Below are 22,514 nucleotides of genomic sequence, written 5' to 3'. Positions count from 1 at the left end.
CGGGACTTGAGCCGGGGCTGGGTGTGTGGTGCTCCGGCCGCCTCGGCTCCTCCGCTGGAGCAAAGAAACAAACAAGGCACGAAGAAAGTTAAAAGAGCGTCGCTATGGGCCCGGGGCATCGTGATACCGAGGGCCCCATCCCTCAAGTAGTTTTTTGTTGCTGCGGTGCCTCAGTTTGTGTGATTTTGATCGCAGACGCTGCAGAGCTTCCTAGGAGACAGCGCCTGGCTGCAGCCCTCGTTCGTGTGCGCGTGTCAGTTTCGAATCGCCTCCAAGGCGATGCGCGCGGCCAGGATTGTCTCCTGGGAAGCTCACACGGCAACATAAAGTTCTCGGAAAATTAGAAGGTTTCTGCTGAGGGGGAATTATGGTTACAAAAAGTAAAAACCAACTTTAAGCCACTCCCTTGTTTTTCCATTGTATGACGAATTGTGAACACAAATGCAGCAATATAATGTATGCTGTTGTTAACTCACTATGTAAAACAAATTCATTAAAAAAAAACTTTTAGGCCGTCGCAAGATGTACTGCCTCAAGTTTTGCATGTAACCTCACAGAAGACATTATAAGTGAGACTATTTGGCTAAAATCACTGATGACATTATTGGAGACAACACTGATGACATAACCAATATTACCATTGATGACATGACCATTAAGCACATCCGCCAAAAGACACAGGTGGGGAAGTTCAGAGACGGTCACCTGAAAGGCCATGCTGCGCTGTGTCCATTGTGACATCCACTAGTCAGTCAGTCAAAATACTTTATTGCGATAACTTAATATCATATAAAGACAATGGCAAAATACATGTTAGACAAAATACATATACGAAAAATTCATGCTAAAAACCATTAAAATACAATGAAAGATAAAAACCACAATACATTTTACAATTCGAATCAGTGTGAAATGCAAAGTGCTCAAGGTTAAAAACAGCTATTAAAAAGGAAAAACCCCAGTAGGACAAACATAACAGGGACCAAGTGTGCCCTGAATCTAAACCACGATATGATTACCAAGTGCCATATTAAGATACATAGTCTATGTTACTTAAGGAGGTAGCCACGCTTTTTAATCTAATGTTCCTGCTCCTAATAGCACTCACCAGGAAACTAGCCACATAAAACATAATCCTGGGAGTCTGTAGAAGCTGTAAGAAAATAAGAGCAGGTTTTACTTGAATAAATCCCTCCTTCTTAAGAATTGGCACTAAAAACTTTCTCCTAGCAACAATGTAGTGACTACAAAACATTACAAAGTGCATTGTATTTTGTTCGGAGAAATGGTCACAGGAGCATGGTAACGCCTTGTCTGGGGTACACCAAACAGGATAAAAACCAAGGTAAAAATCGATCATGTTAAAACGAAAGTGAGTTAAAATAAACCTGTGGTAAGGGTGAGTCACAACGTTCAAATCATTTTCTGGGCCGTCAGGTATGGATAATATTAGGCTCGCCCTAACGCTGTTTTTTTTTAGCTCACACTCTTCTCTCTCCAGAGATAGAAGCTCTCTCATAGCGCATTTTGTGAGTGCAATGTCTTTAGATGTTATAGAATCTGTATCAAAATAAAGCTCAGGCCTCCCCAACCTGGAAAAATTTTCCTTGATGTAAGTCAGCCACTTGATATTGTTGGCTTTGTCCAGACACAAACAATCTTTCATAATAATATGGTTTAAGGGGATTTCCTTATTAAGCCACAACCTCAGCCATGCTACTAAAGGTGCAGTTTTTATCAGGTCTGTGATGTAGCCTTCCCCTAATTCCATATGAACAGTGTAGGACGGGGTAGATTGTGGAACACCAAGGAGAGATCTAAAAAATGTATTTTCCATGATTTGTAAGGGATCCAGCCCCCTATATCCCCAAATAGAGCTACCATAGGTTGCCACCGAGATGCATTTGGCCTTATAAATTTTCAATATTGCTATAATTGGCCTAGCCCCAAGTTTTTTGGAGAACCCCCGAAGGGCTGCAGAAGTTCTTGCTAGGGCTATGACTCTGTTCTTGACCTGGGGACCCCAATTACCCCTCTCATCAAATGTGATTCCCAAGTAGGGGAAGGCAGTAACTCGAGCAAGCTTCTCCTGCCCACAAAGAAAAGTTTTATGGCATTTTTTCCTTGCTACACTTCCCATGAGCATAACTTGAGATTTGTTTGTATTTATTTTCAGATCTAATGAGGCCATGAAAATTTCAAAGGCATTCAGGAGGCGCTGGAGACCCACCCCAGTACGCGCAAGAAGGACCGCGTCATCCGCGTAGAGGAGGACAGGGATCCCCTGTTCTCCTGCCCGCGGGATGTCTGGGGTCACGTCCCTAAGGGCCGGCTCCAAGGCATTTACATATAAAGTGAACAAAAGGGGAGCTAAGATGCACCCTTGTCTTACACCTTTCTCAGAAGCAAAGGCTTCAGTGCACCTACCTCTCGTGGTAACTCTAATTTTTGCAGTAAGGCCCGAATGCAAATCAGCCAAAAGATTAACTATGGACCTATCCAGACCCATATCCAGTAATTTTACCCAGAGCTTTGATCTATTGACCAAGTCAAAAGCAGAGGAGAGGTCCATGAAACCAAGGTACATGGACCCCTCCTTAGCCCTGGTATATTTCTCAATCAGCAGGTGGAGATGAAGACATTGGTCCTGGGTGCTTCTTTTTGGTCTAAAACCATATTGCACATTTGTGAGAATACTGTTCTCAGTGGCCCACTCATTTAATTTTACTAGGATGACTCTTCCTAAGATCTTGACTGAGGAGTCAATCAATGAGATTGGTCTGTAACATGCAGGATCCTGCCTGTTTCCCTTTTTGAACACTGGGATAATTATAGATGTTTTCCATGATTTAGGTATATTATCATGGCCTAAAGCATTAAATACCCTGCAAAGTAGTCTAGACCAGAAGTTAGGGAAGCATTTAAAGGCGTCCGCAGGTATCCCGTCGGGACCTGGGGCCTTTTTCTTTATAGTGCAGTCTATTGCATGTAAAACTTCCGATACCTCAAAGTGCAATTGGGTCCCAGTGGCTTTAATGTCATTCTCCGGAGCCCCATGATCTCCACTGGTGTAGCTGGAATATATGTCACTAAAATGTTTAATCCAGCCTTCGTCAGTTATATTTGTTTCAAGGGGGGAATTCTCCTCCCCTGTAAATAGGGGTTGGTTGACAATCTTCCAGAATTCTCCACTATTTTTCAATATTGCTGGATCTTGGAGCTGGTTCCAGGCTTCATCTTTGAGCTCTTTTTTCCTGTCTGCTATGGCTTTTTTGTACCTGGCTCTGCAAATAGTGATAGATTCTCGGTCTTTTGGGACCGCCTTTAAAGCATTTAGTAGTGCAGAATGTGCTTTTGAGCATTTATGATCAAACCATCTTATAGTAGACACAGTCTTAGGTTTAGGACCGATAGACAGTCGGTGGTTAATCTTACTACAAATACTACCAAAGGCAAGTATTACTTCCCTGTTTTCAGCCTCGCTAGAGAGACACACCCCAATCTCGTGCTCAGCATCAGCGAGTACCTCTTGTACAAAGGGTTCAGGGATAATGCTATCCCATTTTAATCTACGTCCCTGATCTTTCAGTTTAAGTGCTTGGGTACTAATACAGGGGCCATATTTGCGCCTTATGAGACCAGTGATTACCAAGTCCAAGGAGACAGGATTATGATCACTGAAGGCAGAAACCACAGTTTTATACATTAAAACCTGATCTAAAAAGCGCGGTGAAATAAATATGTAATCAATAATTGAGCCATTGTCTGTTTTGTAGGGAGTCTAGCCCCCCCTTCCCCACTCCCAGACTCATATAGATTCCATCTTGCCAAAAAGTTCTCTAAACATTCCCCCTGTTTGTTATGTTCAAGATGGATAGGTGTACAGTTCGGGGGGGATTCTGCTTCATCGCAAACACACATTAATAAACACGGGTGTATGTTGAAATCACCCAAGAAAATAATTTCAAAAGAATAAACATTTTCACTATAGACTGACAAAAAGTGATCCAATCTATCTAAACTATATAAAGTACAGTCAGATGCATTGGAATTATAAAAATTTATAAATAAAATGTTGGAAGTTTCTGGTGACGTAAGTTCAACTATTAAACATTGTTCGGAGCCCGAATCACATTTCTTTAATCGACCATTTATGTCTAATTTAAATAGGCTTAACAAGCCTCCCTTGGCTCTTCCAGAAACGCTAGCTACTGCAGGGATAAAAAAATGACTATAGCCATCTAAAAAGAAACTGTTATTTATATCCCAAGTTTCCTGCAAAGCAATTACGTCAAACCTAGTCATAAAATCTATACATGCCACGTTACCTACTTTAGACTTAATTCCTGCGATATTCCAGGTAAACATGCTAAATGTTTCTACTTGTTTCTCTTCCTGGTTTCTATATGCAGGCGAAAGTCAATCATTTTGGTCCAAAAAGGATAGGGGAGCATAACGATTAGACAGCAATAAGGGTTGAGCAAAAGTATTTTGATAAACTGGGTGAGGTGGGTGATATTCAGTATTTCGAAAGTGATCTTGGCCCCATCTATTATTCATGTCCCTATTACTATCCCACCCAAATGCAGGGGTCCTGGGGTAGGTGACATTCTGTTGTTCTCCATAGAAAAACTTTAAAGTTAATGGGACAACACTACCCTGCCTGCGCTGGGGCGGGAGTAAGTTAGAGAGGATATTGGGTAGGACGCCTGCGTGTGAAAAGCTCACTGCCACACAATCCCCTTTAAATTTTTTGGGGCGATTTCCCAGCCAGGTAACCCTTTTTGCGGTCTTAATCTCTTGAGCCAATTGCTGCCCCCCCCCCCCGGGCTAGTCTCACATTAGTTGTAAACCATTGTAATGCCTTATTTGACAGAGATGCGGAAGATTCTACTATGCCTGGTTCTAAGGGGGGAACATTTGCAAGTACTAGAACAACAGGTGAAGCTTCAACTATAAATTGTAAAGGGTCAGTTGTCTGGGCTTGCACTAAGGGGATTTCAACTGTTAAAGGACCATCCCCATTACCAGCTGATTTGTTGGTGTTTGGTAGCGATGACTGTGTAGGGGGATTATTAAGTAGCAGATCCTCTATTCCTTCACCATCACCATCATCGTCTGAGTGCTCTCCAATGTTATTGCCCATATTTGCAACCAGCGTGGTAATATTTTGAACTCCCTCCACTAACTTATACTGCTGCCCTCCTAGCTTTTTAACCTCTGTTTGTAGTTTGTCTATCTTAGCTACTAGAGGTTTAACAATAGCTTTAATTTTACTTTCAATCAGCTCAGCAATTTTTACAAACAAATCATCTTCAACATTGTATTTGACTCTCCCCTCTCCATTCTCCTTTGTTTTATCCTTTGGGGTATTTGCCCTCTTCCTCCTTGCTCCCGACCTTAGCCCTGTTCGTTTTGGCTGAGCTTTAGCACTAAAACGTTCTGGCCGGGGGGGCGTGGTCAGATAGAGACTGGTCCTCATCTGAGGGACAAAACTGTGCCTCCAGTTCCAAGTCACTGGCTATATTGTTCACTGGGTCCGCAAAAAGTACCTCGGGGGCTGGCACTATGTTCTCAGTTTGATTGCAGCTACCCTGGTTAACAATAAGAACTGGACGAGCCTCCGGATCAGTTTCCAGGGATATAATATCATCAGTGGGAAGAAGTGTACTAGGGGTCAAACATTGTAGGTCTGGTGACTGACTCAACCCCAAAGATTCTCTTCTCTGAACATTTATTTTTTTCACTGTTTGAACCAAATAATTTTCCATGGTATTTGTAGCGATGACCGCACCTCGTTTTGACATCCTGCAGCTTGGCCAGTGAACAGTCTCCACTATGTGATGTGAGAATAAAGCCACAAAGTTGCCTTACTTGGTCGGTGGTCCTGTTTTACCTCAAACGTCCAACAGCGTTTCTGGCCCTGGTCCTGTCGCCTCCTGCCGCTGAGGGCCGTAGAGGGCCCGCCCTTTGCCCGGGCTTAGCCCTGGGCGTCCCGCGACGCGGGGGTGTCTGGTGTTTTATGGCGCCTGCGGCGCTCTCCCTCCACGTCAATTCCGCGCCGCCGCGAGGCCTGCCGGGTGTTGTGGTTCCCGGGGCGGCGGCGCGATGCTTGAGGGCAGAGTGACTCTCGGCGGTGGCGGCTTGTCGTCCTTGGTGCCCCTGGCAGTATCGGCGTGGCAGGTAAGTTCTATGGTCTCCCCCGCTCTGCCGGGGTGTCTGGTGTTTTATGGCGCCTGCGGCGCTCTCCCTCCGCGTCAATTCTGCGCCGCCGCGAGGCCTGCCGGGTGTTGTGGTTCCCGGGGCGGCGGCGCGATGCTTGAGGTCAGAGTGACTCTCGGCGGTGGCGGCTTGTCGTCCTTGGTGCCCCTGGCAGTATCGGCGTGGCAGGTAAGTTCTATGGTCTCCCCCGCTCTGCCGGGGTGTCTGGTGTTTTGTGGCGCTCTCCCTCCGCGTCAATTCCGCGCCGCCGCGAGGCCTGCCGGGTGTTGTGGTTCCCGGGGCGGCGGCGCGATGCTTGAGGGCAGAGTGACCCTCGGCGGTGGCGGCTTGTCGTCCTTGGTGCCCCTGGCAGTATCGGCGTGGCAGGTAAGTTCTATGGTCTCCCCCGCTCTGCCAGGGTGTCTGGTGTTTTATGGCGCCTGCGGCGCTCTCCCTCCGCGTCAATTCCGCGCCGCCGCGAGGCCTGCCGGGTGTTGTGGTTCCCGGGGCGGCGGCGCGATGCTTGAGGGCAGAGTGACTCTCGGCGGTGGCGGCTTGTCGCCCTTGGTGCCCCTGGCAGTATCGGCGTGGCAGGTAAGTTCTATGGTCTCCCCCGCTCTGCCGGGGTGTCTGGTGTTTTATGGCGCCTGCGGCGCTCTCCCTCCGCGTCAATTCCGCGCCGCCGCGAGGCCTGCCGGGTGTTGTGGTTCCCGGGGCGGCGGCGCGATGCTTGAGGGCAGAGTGACTCTCGGCGGTGGCGGCTTGTCGTCCTTGGTGCCCCTGGCAGTATCGGCGTGGCAGGTAAGTTCTATGGTCTCCCCCGCTCTGCCGGGGTGTCTGGTGTTTTATGGCGCCTGCGGCGCTCTCCCTCCGCGTCAATTCTGCGCCGCCGCGAGGCCTGCCGGGTGTTGTGGTTCCCGGGGCGGCGGCGCGATGCTTGAGGGCAGAGTGACTCTCGGCGGTGGCGGCTTGTCGTCCTTGGTGCCCCTGGCAGTATCGGCGTGGCAGGTAAGTTCTATGGTCTCCCCCGCTCTGCCGGGGTGTCTGGTGTTTTATGGTGCCTGCGGCGCTCTCCCTCCGCGTCAATTCCGCGCCGCCGCGAGGCCTGCCGGGTGTTGTGGTTCCCGGGGCGGCGGCGCGATGCTTGAGGGCAGAGTGACTCTCGGCGGTGGCGGCTTGACGTCCTTGGTGCCCCTGGCAGTATCGGGGTGGCAGGTAAGTTCTATGGTCTCCCCCGCTCTGCCGGGGTCTCTGGTGTTTTATGGCGCCTGCGGCGCTCTCCCTCCGCGTCAATTCCGCGCCGCCGCGAGGCCTGCCGGGTGGTGTGGTTCACGGGGCGGCGGCGCGATGCTTGAGGGCAGAGTGACTCTCGGCGGTGGCGGCTTGTCGTCCTTGGTGCCCCTGGCAGTATCGGCGTGGCAGGTAAGTTCTATGGTCTCCCCCGCTCTGCCGGGGTGTCTGCTGTTTTATGGCGCCTGCGGCGCTCTCCCTCCGCGTCAATTCCGCGCCGCCGCGAGGCCTGCAGGGTGTTGTGGTTCCCGGGGCGGCGGCGCGATGCTTGAGGGCAGAGTGACTCTTGCCGGTGGCGGCTTGTCGTCCTTGGTGCCCCTGGCAGTATCGGCGTGGCAGGTAAGTTCTATGGTCATCCACTAGAACAATAAGTTTGCAGCCATGTTGGTAGAACAAGTGGCCCCAGCTTGCTTTCCAACTCTTTAGTCTTGCGTTCTCTTTAGAATCATCACATATCTTGTTGGCATACGTAACTCGTTTTCTGCAGGTATTTGTTCTTGAGTGTGACTGTTGTTTTAAAACTATGTTTTAAACCTATGTATCTGTGTAAAGTGTTCTGTGTATCTTTAACAATGTAACTGCTCCTTTTTATTGTGCTTGAACATGGTAGTAACCAATCCTATGCAGAATGCTCAGATACCCTTTTGGGTATTGTATACTATATAAAATGATAAATAAATAAGTACGTTACTGCTTAAATGATTTATTAAAGTACCACTGCACTCAACCGTTCAAAGTGTCTCAAAGTGCTCCTGTTGCTATCTTGCATTTGCTACTCCATAGTATGGGGAGATAGTTGCAAGTCAGTATCTTTTAGCGAGACATACGTTGAAAAATGTGAGTGTCAGAGTACAGACAAATGAAGCCTGCTCCCTGATTTATTGCTCAGACTTATTTACGTGTCACCTCTTGGCCAAAATACAACTAGTCCCAACCGACGCCTCTCTGGAAAACCTACCAACATACTCTGATTCAGTGCCTAGGAGTAACTCTAAATCTCAAGCCTTTGTGGCTTACGGACACTCATGATGAAGTAGACCTTCTCTCCTCCACCTCATCAGGGGCACCTTCTCCTTCACTGGCGGTGATTACACACAAGTATCATATATCTCTCTCTTGGGGGGGGGCAATTAACAGACAACATCTTGAATTCACTTTCAGAAAGTGTGAGACTTGTATCAATGTGTAAGGACCGGTGTCATGAGCTCTTGGGCAACGAAATAGGTTCCAAGCTTGCCCATCTGGATCGGTAACCCTTCAATGGTTACTTGAAGGTAAGACTCTTTCTAGTACTGCCGACACACATGAATTGCAGAGTTCAGAGAGTCATCTGTATACTCTTTTGACTCAAAGTATTAATGAAGGTCTGTGAAATGGACGACCCCAAAGGAATCGGTCTACTAATATCTGGGTCTAGTAGGGACAGGTCCATCCTCCACCAGGGTGCTCGCTTTGGTCTGGGGTGCTCCAGATGAGAGATTTTCTATGCTACTCCCACCCATCTTGGACTTCACAGGGCCAAAGTCCAGGAGATCTAACCCGCTGGCAGCATTCTGCAAGCAACTTACCACTATCTGGAACCATGCTAAAACGAATTCTCTGGCAGCCTGGCGGCTTTACATTCAATCAAAACACACTATTGAAATAAGAAACTTCCCTGTCAATCGTCTGGGATTCAATCTCTAGCCAAATCCATTTGTCCTTTTTCCATCAAGAGTAGAGATACATTGTTGAGCTCCGACTTACCAGGGCTCTGCAGAACATCACATCTACTGCCATTTTTCTCCTTGCACTGCAGTCACATATACATAAACAGCCGGAAAGTCAGTCAAATACATGCATACATTCATACAAGGAGAAAGAGACAGACCTGCTACCATGTGAAATGGCAAAGCATAAACCAACATCTCCTCTTGTCTGAGCTTTATGTATTGATACTTACTTGTGGGTAACTATATGAAATATTTGTTTAAATGGGGTTTGCAAGCCAACATAACATTCTACGGTTTGGTTCTCCTTCACTGATTCTCTTTGTTTTCACATTCATATTTGGTGTGTGTGTCTGGGAGCACACGTGCATGTGCATTCACTTGTACATAGAAAGGAAGTGAAAGCAGAAGAGAGCAAGGCCTTGCATTCCATCAAGGTTCTCAAACTAAAACATAATCAATAAAGTGCCCAACGGTGAAGGAAACAATAACACTAGTATTCTTCAAGACTGCAGAGAGTAAGGTCACACTGTGGCAGCCCTATGGCATTGCAAGGTCACTGCTGGTAGAAAGCATTCACTGCTGATGACTTACATTTTTGGTGAGATTAATGAAAGATTTTGCAGAGTGCTGTGACCGAGATTGTGGAAAACATCAATTCTGCAGTCTTGAGTCACTGACTAGGCACCTGACTATGCTCTGGTTCTTTATCTTTGGCAGGTCACTGGAGTGAGTTTTCACTGCTGCTGGGAACATGTCAGTGCTGTGACCAACATCACTGTACATTGCTGTGAAAATCTCATAGGATGGAGTGTTTAACTTGTTGTATAGCATTTTAGGATCCAAGTGAATTTTCCCGATTCATACCCTTATATAGGTACAATACACATTGCCCTAATATATGCATAGAAATCATTCCCTTATTTAGACATAGCCCATGCAGACCAAATACAGGCATGGCTACTTCCACCCGTACAAAAAACGTCACAACGATTTCTTGGAAAATCGTCTTAAGTAGTCAGGGACCTTCCCTTGCTTGAATATTGATTTGTCCAAGAACTCATGTACTATTCCCTTGGGGTTCTTTCCTGACATTATTATGGCCGACTTTATGTCAAACTAGACACCTTCAAGGTATAAATATGCCTCCACTTGCTCTAGCAAGACACGGTGGTTCGGAGCAGTTCGACTATCTACTTGCCCGACGCAGCTCGCTACTGCAAGTGCCGAAGGAAGCCGACCATCCAGCTGACGCATTGATCGAGAGGCTGCATTTCTCTCAGCAAGAATCCAGCTCCAGTGTTTCCAAGCTCCCCTTGCGGGGTGTTGGGAAATTGAGTCCCGAGACTGAGATACCAGACCTCCTTCATTCTAAACTAAGGTATGGAGCTGATTAGAACCTAGAGAAATCTTGGATAGATTCTTGGCAAAGAAAAACTAAACCTCTGCTACACCACAGCTACTTCTTCCTGCGTACTAGACTTAGGTTAGGTACATTGGGGTAGGTGTATTTTAGAAGCACCAGTTGAGTACTTTTAGCCATTGTTATTTATGTATGTATTTATATATATATGGTTTAGACCATACAATGCTCTTACAGTATTATTTTATAATATTGTTCTCGCTGTACGCATCATACTTTGCAGTCTGCATTACGATTGTAGCAATTCACTTTTCTTGCATGAGAAAGAAGACTGTTCAATAAAACCTTTTATTGAAAACCCCCGTCTTTCTATTTCTCTGCACCTCTGTAGAAACGAAGCATGCACGTGTGACTGAGTGAAATACTTATCTATTGTTTCCGCGACTCTAGAGATCTATTTCTTATTCTTGGGTAACAAAGTTGTCATGTTTATGGGGTTGTCAGAAACAAATCCCTTTTTGTGAATTCGAGAAAGTTTCTAGTGACCTCTGAGCTAGCTGGCACTCACTACTAAGTTTAATATATTCGTTAGAGACCTAGTCGACCTCAGTCCTACGTCTAAACTATAGGATATATTATTCCAATGCGCAGAGCCTATTGGGAATATAGGAACTACACTACAAACTCTGATGTGGCATTGCTGGTAATAGGGTCGATCATATAGCAGGAATCATATAGACACTTCTGAATCAGGTCACGGGCTGATGGCAAGAAGGGGTAACTCCACAAATACATACTCGAACATAGACCTGTGCACACCATTTACATACACACACCATTCACTCTCAAACACTGGTCGATCACATATCACATTCATGATCACCATTCCCACATGCACACTCTTCACACAGCCATAATTTAATAACTCGAAAATAATACACACAAAAACGGGTTTAGAATTGCTTGAAAAGTGTCATGGTGCTAATTTGAAACAAAAACTTTGCCAGGAAAAAATATCTCAATGCCCTCCTTTCCTTTGTTGGTATTTCGCTTACATTTCTCTTATTTGGACTATCTTAACTGGGCCAGATTACTTTTAAAAATACACATCTGTGACAATAAAGTGTTTCTTTATCAAAAGAAAAACTATTTGGGGGTAGCGATCCACATCCCTAAAGGCATAATCTTTTGGAAAACTGTGTTAGAAGGTTTTTTACAACTTTGTACAACTGCAAACTCTTGGTACACGTTATTTGGAGGTAAGCAATTAAGAACCAACTAAACATTCTGGAAAAATGTCTGTTGATTCATAAGCATTCTATTTTCAAGAAAAGATCTCCACTTGGAGTTTTTGTTTCAGCCTGTCACCGTTGGTTGTATTGACCTACAATCTAGTCATCCCAATCTTAACTTGGTTAGATCCCTAGCCATGCTCTACTGAAACTGTCACAATTTGGTTCTATCCTCCCTGCTCATTATAGAAGCTGTCCGTTCACCAAGCTCTGTTTCAGTTGACCCAAGCAGACTGCTGCCACTGGTTAAATGCACCATTTTAACTCCTCCCATGCTCATGACGAGCTCAGCTCGTCATGAGCCACGGGGGCGTGTGCTCATGACGAGCTGAGCTCGTCAGAACGGCCACAACGCTCGCACGCGGGGCTAATTTCTCCGCTGTGCTGAGCGTTCTAAAGAAACGGGTGTGGCCGTGACGAGCTCAGCTCATCATGAGCACACGGCCACCGTGGCTCATGACGAGCGGAACTCGTCACGAGTAGCGGGCCGCTGTGCGCGCCCCCCGCGCCCCAGCACAGCAGGGGAATTAGCCACGCAGCAAAGGGGTTAAGAATGTATGATAGAGACATGGATGAACATTTGCAAAAAATTAAGGCTGGGCAGTTCACTATGCGGTGGTTGAGCAATATTAAAACCTTAATTTACTGGGCCCCATTTTTCAACAGTTAGAAGATAGTTTTACACAGCATAAAAACTGTATAAAATTTACTGGATTTTTCTTGGGTTTCAATACAGTTTCTGCCAGGGCAGGGGGGTTAATTTAGGTGTAGACATAGTGCGAAGAGTTGAGTTTTAAGGTATTTTGTGAAGTTGCATGAAGAGGGTACCAAGTGAAGAACGAAATTCTTAAAATGGATATTTAATGCATGGAGCATGTCCGTTTTATGGCCAACCTTAATATACTTAGACTCGGTGAGCTTTTAATAGAGATTGGTCTTTCAATTTATAGCTTTCTGCTTCTACAAAATTTTTTATTTCTGTTCAATATAAATTTAGAGAGATTTTTTTTGTTTTTGTTTTAAAGAGGTGCTGGGCGAGGCGTATGGTGCTGTTGGGTGCATATTGTGAATCAACAAATTACATTTGCTTTTTCCAGGCTTTGAAGAACTGGATTGAAGAAAGTGAGATCCTCAGTTACCTAAAGCCAGATGTACTTATCGGGCGTCGTAAAAGAGACGAGAGTACAGGTGAGAAAACCACAAAGAACAGTTGCCTGAGGCTGGCCTCATTGAGCTACCAAATAGTAATTTCCAATCTAATTTTCTTGTTTGTCAACCAACATGTACGATACCAATATAAATTCATTGGACCATATGGGCCGTTTTATACAAAGTGACCTGGGCTTATGCGTCCAATGCTTGCACCCCCAAGGCACTTTGGTATTAGAGGAGAGCTGCAGTTGCTTGCTCAGCCCCTTCGGCAACATGAATGTTCTGAAATATGAATCTCCACCATAGACTACAAGTAAATTACACTAAAGTTGGGTGGTAGCATTTTTCTTTTCAGTGTGTTTTTTAGGATTTTGGTTATATACCTTTTTAGGTCTTGTCTAGTAGCTCTAGTGGTCTGTTGGGCCAGATCTATTGTTTTCAATATAAGTAGAGTGAGCTAGCTGTGGGACAACCTCTTGCTCATGATATGATGGCTTTGCTGTCTGTCTCAGTTGTCTCCTCCTAATACGATGGCTTTCTTTCCTATTCTTGTGTTAGACTTACCCAGGAGCATTTCAGCCTCACGCTACTCTAATTGGTAGACTTGTATCCTTCCACTGCTGAATTTGCGTGCATTCAAGTAGCAACTGTTTTATTTTCCAAGCAAATGTGTTTTATTGCTCTCTCTCTGATAAGCTCCTTCCCCTTTCAATTCCCCTTCCTTTCTTTGACGCATCTCCTGTTCCCAACCCATTTTTTAAGCATTAGACCTTACCTAACTCCTCTGTTGCAGCCCGACTCCTATTGCCACTCTGCTGCATTCACTTTCCCCAACCTATGCCCATTGTACTCTTCCTCCTCTGCCCCTCCCTATCGCATCCATTTAGTTAAAAACATTTTTTATAATTTTTAATTTTGGAGGACACTGCAGCTACAATTTGCTGCCAAGCCACTCCTTTTTAAAAAAAATATTTCATGCACTTTTAATTTTTAAAATGTACTGCTTCAAGATTGGCATCCACCATCTTGGAACGGTGATAAATGAAAAACTGGCAGCAGCATCGTGACAGATGCACACATAAGTTATCATGCATGTGCATGCATCGTCATGCTTGCATGCATCACAGCTCATGCATGTGCACATATCAACATGCAGGTGTCACAATGTGGGTGTCATGACGGGTGCATGCTCATGCTTTGTGAATCATGGTGGCCATCTTCGAATGCGTTTCTTTTAATAGAAAACCCATCCCAAGATTGCTAGACATGCATGCACATCTGTTCTCTTGTCGGTTGTACAACGGTACACCGCATGTAAATACATTGTGTGCCTTTGCCAAGCCTTTTTCTGCACTCATGTTTTTAGTGTGAATATGCATTTACAACGCATGCCAATACCACCCATTGTTTTTAGGTTTAAAAACAATGTATTTGTCGGGAAGACCCCCCAACTTACCTTAAATGCGTGGTATTGGCATGCGTTGTAAATGCATATTCGTGGTAAAAATATGGGTAGCAAAGGCACAACGAGGTAAATACCTCATTGTAAAGGCTGTTTCCCCTCATGCTGGTCCAAGCAAGCATTTCAAAGCCAAAAGATCAGTTATTTAAAGCCAAGACCTATTGGCTAGCAATCAATTTTTTACTAGTACAAGATAAAATATATTGTTTTTGTCAATGTGTGGATGTAACGAAAACGAATCTATGTTAAACACACGAGTAAGCCCTTTACATAAGAGACTTTGCATAATTTTAAATTACCTATCAGTAGTAGTTGATGGAAAGGGATTGCAAAATGCATTTTGTAGTGACAGTGAAACATCTTCTTGTAAATGATAGGATACAGAGTGATGGTCTATCGGGTCCATCCATGAAAGATGAAGGACAGCCCAGTAGAATGCACTGCTACAGGTAACCAACATATATGCACTGTAGAGTCAACAAAGAATGCACTGAGTACTGGCAACCAGAGTATATTTTTAATAGAGTTCAGCTAGGAGTGACAGAGTAGCAACCCAAAGGAATGTACTGGCCAGAGGCAGCCGGAATATTATAGAGTCCACCCTAAAAAGTCCACCAAGGGACAGTGGTAGAGCAGCACCTTTGAATCCACCAGTTACAGGCATGCAGAGTATATGCTCTGTAGAGTCCACTGATGGAACAGCCCTCCTCTTATGTGAACAATAAGCGAGGATATGTGGTCTCCCAAGTCCCCTCAGGAGTGGTAGAGTTGCAACCCATAATAAAGTGCTGGTTATAGACAGCCATGGTGTTTGAACCATAAACTTCACCCAGGAGCGCAACCCACAGGAATGCACTAGTTACATGTAGCCAAGGTTTATGCTCCATAGATTCCATCCAGAAGCAATAGCGGGGAAATCAATAGGAAAGAACTAGGTGCATGCAACCAGGGCACATGCTGTGTACAGTCCATGTGTGACACAACCTTTAGTAAGGCGATGTTACAGGCTGCCATGGTATGTGTTCTACAGAGTGCATCAAGGAGAGATAGAGGAACAACCCATAGAAATGCACTGAGAGCATGTGACCAGAGTAGATGCTCCATAGAATGCTCTCAGACGTGATAGAAAAGCCGCTCTTGGCAATACACTGGTTTCAGGTAGCCAGTGGATTCCATCTTCAAAGTGCACAAATAAGAGAAGAGGAGCAGCCTATAAAAATGCATTGGTGTAAGGCACCTGGTATATGGCCTATAAAGTCAACTGGTCGAGCAAATCATACACATGCACAGGTTACAGGCAGCCACAGGTAATGATCTGTAGAATCCACACCGGAGAAACAAAGAGGTAACCCATAGGAATGTACTGTTGACAGAAAGTCATAGCGTATGCTTTATACAGTTCACCCAGTGGCAACATGATAGAAGCAAGACAGTTGACACCTGGAGCAACATGGAGTTATAGTGTCAGAAGGAGCGTAAAGGTGTGAAGGGAATATGATTATTAGGTATGGGGAGTGATGAAGTCCCATAGCCATCACTAGCCCAAATAGGTCCAAATAGGAAGGATGCTACAGGAGAATGCCATTACCTTGCTGTCCTCCGCCTGGATGTATGACTGGACACACTGGACAGAGGGGGTAAGGAGAGTTGTGAATAGCACCAGGCCTACAATCACAAGGAAAGCAGACAATAGGCTACTTAACCGCTACTTCATGGAGAAGCATTTGAATAAAAGGCAAAGTGCCTACTAACAATTTAGATCCAGAGTCTGAGGCCAAATCAAGATAGATGCCTCTGAACTCAAAAGCATAGCTGGGTATCAAAACAATCAAAGCTTTACAAACAGGTAATGCACATTGTTGACCATTCTTCTCTCTTGCAGTGATGATGAGAAAAGTGTGATTTTCTGAACTACAAAGTCGAAATACTATGGTCGGTACTTCTGGCATAAACCCTTGTTGATTGGGCAGGGTTCCTGGTATCGGATGTACTTAAGGTCCACCGTTTTCTTTCATGCACGCCCCTCAAAAGGTACCTTTCACCAACCAAAAAAAGGAGGTTTTCAAGTGCACCAAGGATGGTGCAGCTGGACTATTCTAACATACAGGGGCTATATTATGATGGCGGTCGGAGTTGCCTCCGACCGACATCTCTGTGGTTTTGGAACTGACCAACCTTGGGTCGGCAGTCCTAAACCGCAATTCCGAACTTCCATTTCCCTTGGGGAGCTTGTGCAGCGGTCGGAAAGCCCGATGTGGATAGCCTTTCGGAAACCGACATCATAATCCAGATGGGATGAATGCTGTCTGTAAGGGGTTATTTTGCAGTCCCGACTGGCCGACGGCCTCCTTGAGCCCACCGGAAGCCAGTTGGATTGACCAGCTGTTTTGGACTCCGACTGTCGTGATTGAAATACAGCGGTCGGACTTCAAACCAAGGATGTCAGTCGGCAAGCCTCCGATGAGCGATCAGAAGCTTACCGACCGACATCCAAATCAGGCCCATTGCCTTCTTAAGAATTGGTGGTCAGGGTACTGCACCATAAATGTGATGGAGTACCCTCTCACCAAAACTCTCAGTCTGCCTGCTCTGTTTTGAAACGCGCAAACTTCCATGTTTCTGCAGGTAGAATCTCCGATGGCTCCACCAGTGGAAACCATTGATCGATGGCCAATTTGACTTATGACCATAAGTCTTGGATGTCAGACTGTCCATTGTATTGACAGTGTACATTTTGACATAATTTTCTCCGATACAGGTCCAAACAGGAAAAACAATTTAATTACCCTTACTCGCTGGTAGAAAACTCACAGGGTATTAGTTTTGTATATAAAAAACCACTTCCGCTTTAGAAGTATGTTTTTGAAAAACAAAACACGTTATGGTACAGATGTATTGAACATAGTGCCCCCACAGCAAAGCTTCATCGCCTTCGGAGGAGCTGCCTTGGCAGTAGCTCCTCTGAAAGCACACAGATCTCTGCCAGGCAGGCAGAGATCTGTAAATATGGAAGGCTGTAGTCCACCAGGCAAGTAGAGATATATAAATATGGCTGGCTATAGTCCACGAGGGTGGTAAAGTATATTCCTCATGTGACCTGTAGGAACAGAGAACAGTCTGTTTTTGCCTGAATCACTAGAAATATGACATTGTGAAGCCAGCACTGAAAGCTCTCCAGGTTTCCACTGGTACATAGGGGAATCAAGTAAGACATTTCGGACCTCATGTACAAAGAAATGATTCTGTAAAAGTGGTCGCAAACTGCACCGACTTGTACTGAGCATAAACACACTCTTCAAAATACTGAGGCGCTTATTTACAAACCCCTGTGCCAGACTGTCACTTTTATAGATGTTCCAGTGGCACTCAGTGCAGTGCCAAATCTACAAGGCCACTTAAAGCCACCCTGCGTGACTTTTCCTGGCCTTGTAGATATGGTGTGAGGAAATGCAGCGCAAGTCGCTGCGTTGCCTCACACTGCGATGGGCAGGTGTTCCATGGGCATTATGGTGGATGTTCCCACGTAACACCCATGGCATTTTACTCATTCCCAGATTTACAACAAGCTGTAAATCTGAGAATGCATCAAAAGTTTACGCCTCCCCAGGGGAGGCGCAACGAGTAGAAAGAACTTTATTTTTCCTCGTTTTTTCCTCTTTCTATGTGTGCCTCATTCAGCGGCACACACAGAAGGAGGAAATGGCCTCCATTGATTGCTTTTGTGCAGGAAGATGTCCCTTCCTACACGAAAACAATCATTCCAACATGGCAAACACCCTTGCACCATGGTGCGAGGCTGCGGTCATTGCCACGAGGCAGCTAATTGCGCACTAGCACTGGGGAAGAGGACAGGGATGTGCTGTATTTCATTGATACAGCGCATTCCTGCTCTTTTTTTTAACTTAGAGCAGCGCCGACAGAAGGCTTGCGGCGCTGTCCAATCCCAAACGTTTGTAAATGAGGCCCTGATTTCTTAGTGTTACCTAAACTCGTTAAACTATTTAAAAAAAAACTTTTCCAAATCATTAATTGGGTTTATTACATTTTTTTTAAATGCGCTTGAATGGCCGCAGACCTTCATACTTATTGAATCTAAGCAGGGGCGGCCTTAGGCATGTGCAAGCTGTGCATCTGCACAGGGCCGCCAACCCCCAGGGGCCACCACGCCAATATACATCCTTAATATAATAATCCTCTGAGGATGGATACATTTTTTTTTTTTTTTGTATGTTCTTATATAGCGCTCGAATCACCCGGAGGCATCTCGGCGCTTGCCTTGGGAACCCGTCCTGGCTTTTCCCTGTGAGATAGCCCCTACAGGGCATCCCCAAGGTGAAAGCCAGGCATCCCGCCGCGGGGGGCCGTTGTGGAGATTAAGCAAGCTTAATGCCCAGAGTTGCAGAGTGAGAACCCATGATTAGGGCAGGCACCGAAGCGAGAATTATCGAGTCCGTGGACATTTGAGCTCAAGACCCTGCCGCATCGGGAATTGAACCCTGGTCCCGGGTCTGACCTCTGCTCCAGGGTCTGCCTGCTCTAACCAGTGAGCCACACTTCTCCACATATTTGCGTGGCGGCCCCTGGCAGGGAGCGGCCTCCGGCTCTGTTCCACTTCCAAACACCCTGACCCCCTCCCCCGGCCCCCCCCCCCCCCCTCTTCACTGGCCTCCGCGCTCTGCCCCGCCCAGACCCCCTCTTCCGGGGCCCCCTACCTATGCTCCCTGCCCAGGGCCTCCATGAGCCTAGAGCTGCCCCTGATCTAAGGCAACCGTGAAAACTCTTTGTACACGAGGCCCTTAAACGGCTGTGCACCAGCCAGAAGGCCTGTGACTGAATCAGCCTTCTCACTGCATCTCACACAGCTGGGACCCTCCTCTCATTCAGATTGCACATCAGTGAAAAACAAACCTTCCAATAAAATAAATAGAGGGTGAAATATTTGAGCGTCCAGGGCCCCAGAATGTATGCGGAGGATTCGAGTCTGAGTGCAGAATCCATCGTTTCCGAATCAGATATATTATAATTACCTAACTTTTCATTCAGTCTTTCTGCTATAAAAGTTGAAAACAGGAGCAGTGACAGAGAAATAATGGATAGAGTGACGGCCTCACATTCAGTTGGAGTCTTCCAGCCCTTGCGAGGCTTGTCAAGCATCCGATAACTTTTCCATGGCAGTCTGCAGAATGTCTTGTAGGTGTTTATAAAACTCTAAAATAATACATACATTTCTCAATAAATAAACACTGTGTTGGATCAGGGAGACCCGCAGACATAAACTGAAAACATAAATCTGACTGGAAGCAACGCAAAACACAGCGCCTCTCCAATCCTCCACAAGGAAACAATACAGCGCCAAGCAAGGCTCCATGCAAGCACACTGGACAACGAAACAAACAGCACAAAATACCTGATACGTAAAACAGGAAACTGTAACATACTTGAGAAACTGATAGTGCCCCAAGTGCATCTGAAGGAAGGATATCTGACAGCTCAACACATATAAAATACACTGTGATGCACAGCACTCTGAACACTTTATACACCTATGCCACGTTCTGGCACATGGTACTCTGAACAATGTGCTCCCTCTGTATGCCAGCCTAACAGGGAACTTTACTTCAAGTCTCCTATAAAGACTTTGAGGAAAAAACTTCTGACCATGACCATCAATTCACCAAAATCTCAGGGGTATTGGAAGTGACAGCACTCGCCATTTGACCTTTACTTTCGCTCAAACACACATGCTTACACATAAACACACATTTACGCATACACACTTTCTTTTACATCAGCTCACTCTCACCCGCAAGCACACACACAAAACACATTTAAAAGCATTTTTTACTTACCTCAGATGCCAGATAGGGTCATACTCCATCTAACTGCACTCCATTGTTTTTACAACACTAATATTGAATAATATGATATTATTCACTATTAATGTAATAAAAAATAACTGACTGAAAACAAGGAAAGTGATGCCTCAACCAACATCCACAAGGAAGCACTGGCCTAGTGTTCCTGGCACTGACTTTGCCACGTCTGACGCCAGGGGTCGCAAAGGCAGTGCCAGGGTTCGCAAAGGGCAAGCCAGGGGTCGCAGATGGGACCCCTAGAGACCCCTGAATGCCGTCCATGATTCTGACGATCCCTAACAGACACCCAGTCAATCTAATTGATCTATTTCCTTCCAAGATCTCCAAACCATGTGACATTCTTCCATTAAGTACTAAATGCTTCCCTTAGCTGTCAAAATAAAGGACCTTCATTTCGCTATAGCTATTTGAGAATGATTCCCAGGTGTCCTAAAACATAAATGCCTTGCATATAATTTAAATCTGTATAACTTTTTGCAGTACAAATAATTTGCAGAGCCATAGCTGTCGCTTATGCCATCAATTCTTTAAAATTATCAGCATACTAATTGATATACACAATTGTTATTGTACCTTCAAGTCTATTGTTTTGGAAGACAAATATGGCTCTGCTTTTTGACACACAATTAGACGCGGTGAGGGGCCTGAGAGTTAATGTGATTGTCACCAGTCTTAAACGCACTGCTCTAGCTCCTTGTGCAGTATGCAGTACTGGGTCAATTTCAATGATCTTGCATAATGCCCAAGGTGTTACAATAGAAGGATCGAAATTATCTAGAGAATCAGGCATCTGAGGGCTGTAAGAACAAGCATTTGTAATGCAATAGGTCTCGCAATTTAGAGATCTTTAGCAATTGGTGCTGTAAATGTTAATGCCTGTTATGTGTTTAAACACGTAAGAAACACCCAGGGCAAGGTGGACAGAGGCACACCTGTGTATGCAAGGACAGACACAACCCGACAGACACACTCCAGATAGACAGCTGCACAGGCAATGGCATCAGCTACAAACAGAAACTCAGATGCACAGAAAAGGTGCAACTTGTAAATAGCCAAAGACAGAACCAAAGCCACAACCAGCACCTACGAAGACGCACAAACCACCACCAGTTATGGACAGATGCGCAGAGATGTGCTGCCTCTGTTAGGCCAAGCACAGCCCGCGGGGCAAACTAGCAACAGACCATCAAGAGGCAAAGACTGATGTGCAGAGAGACAGTGCCTAGTTGCAGACAAGCAGTGACACACACCTACACAATCACAGTCTAGAAACAGGGAAGAGCAGACTCAAAGCTATAGGTGTTGACTATGAACATCCAAGGACGGTTGGGCACATTGTGAACATCCAAAGACGGTCGTGCAGCTAGAGTAGAGGCACCACCTATTGAGGTCCATCAACAGCTAAGGACAGATAGCAACAGGTAATATCTGTGGGGCCAAAAGTAAGCACCTTCTGTAAACAGATCATTTAAGTTATGGGAGAGTCAGCCACACATAACAATGAGAAACGTTCACACTTCACAAATGTGCAAATGACATTTAAATTAACAGTCTCTGCACAAAGTTAATAAAAAAGCCCCACAACTGGGCAAAATCTGCAACAATGGCCAACGTCTGTGTGCCCATTTTCCCCACCCTGTAGTTCCGTTTGCACCAAACAGTGCTGGTATGCACCTGCCTGCGTAAACTAATAATCAAGGCCGTCCTGCCAGTGTGACAATCTATTTCAGGAAATAGAAATACTAGATCCAGGTTGGTACTGGAGTGGGGGATGAGAGCAGACAATGCCAATTTGCATCACATCTGTAGTCCCCACAAATTGCCATATCAGTGTTGTGCCATTCTATACAGATGTGTGTACTGCCCATAGCGTTTAAGAGGGTTGGCAGGCCGTTTTTTTGTCATACTATGCAGGCACGGTGCGTCCATTGGGGCATAGGGGCGTAGCCCCACTAAGCCTTAGATGCACCGTGGCAAGCACACTGAGTATAAGTAAATTACTTGAAGAATTCACAATAATAAAGCGCCGCAGCGCAGCGCTTCAATCAGGGACACGGCGATGGAATGCGGAGTGCGCAGGGGGGGGCGGGGCTGCTGGTCTGCTGCAGCTTGAGTGACAGTCTGCAGCAGGCCAGCAGCAGTAGTGTGCATGAGGATTTTTGGGCTGTG

The 22,514-nt window shown here is 45.6% G+C and overlaps 1 protein-coding gene across 3 annotated transcripts in view; it reads left to right on the top strand.

The window, feature by feature from the left end:
* Positions 1-22,514, top strand: part of RIGI (RNA sensor RIG-I) — a 568,474-nt gene that overhangs the window by 348,237 nt on the left and 197,723 nt on the right. For all 3 annotated transcript variants that reach the window (XR_013607126.1, XR_013607125.1, XM_078675991.1), the window contains exon 15: positions 12,953-13,043. Coding sequence is in view for 1 of the 3 variants with exons in the window: in XM_078675991.1 (XP_078532117.1) it covers positions 12,953-13,043 (91 nt within the window). In the remaining 2 variants the exon portion in view is untranslated. The remainder of the gene's footprint in view (positions 1-12,952; positions 13,044-22,514) is intronic.

The sequence above is a fragment of the Lissotriton helveticus genome, chromosome 2_1 (genome assembly GCF_964261635.1).
Source record: "Lissotriton helveticus chromosome 2_1, aLisHel1.1, whole genome shotgun sequence".
Lineage (NCBI taxonomy): Eukaryota > Metazoa > Chordata > Amphibia > Caudata > Salamandridae > Lissotriton > Lissotriton helveticus.
Note: the sequence above shows the minus strand (reverse complement) of the source record. Positions and strands in the feature narration are given on the sequence as shown.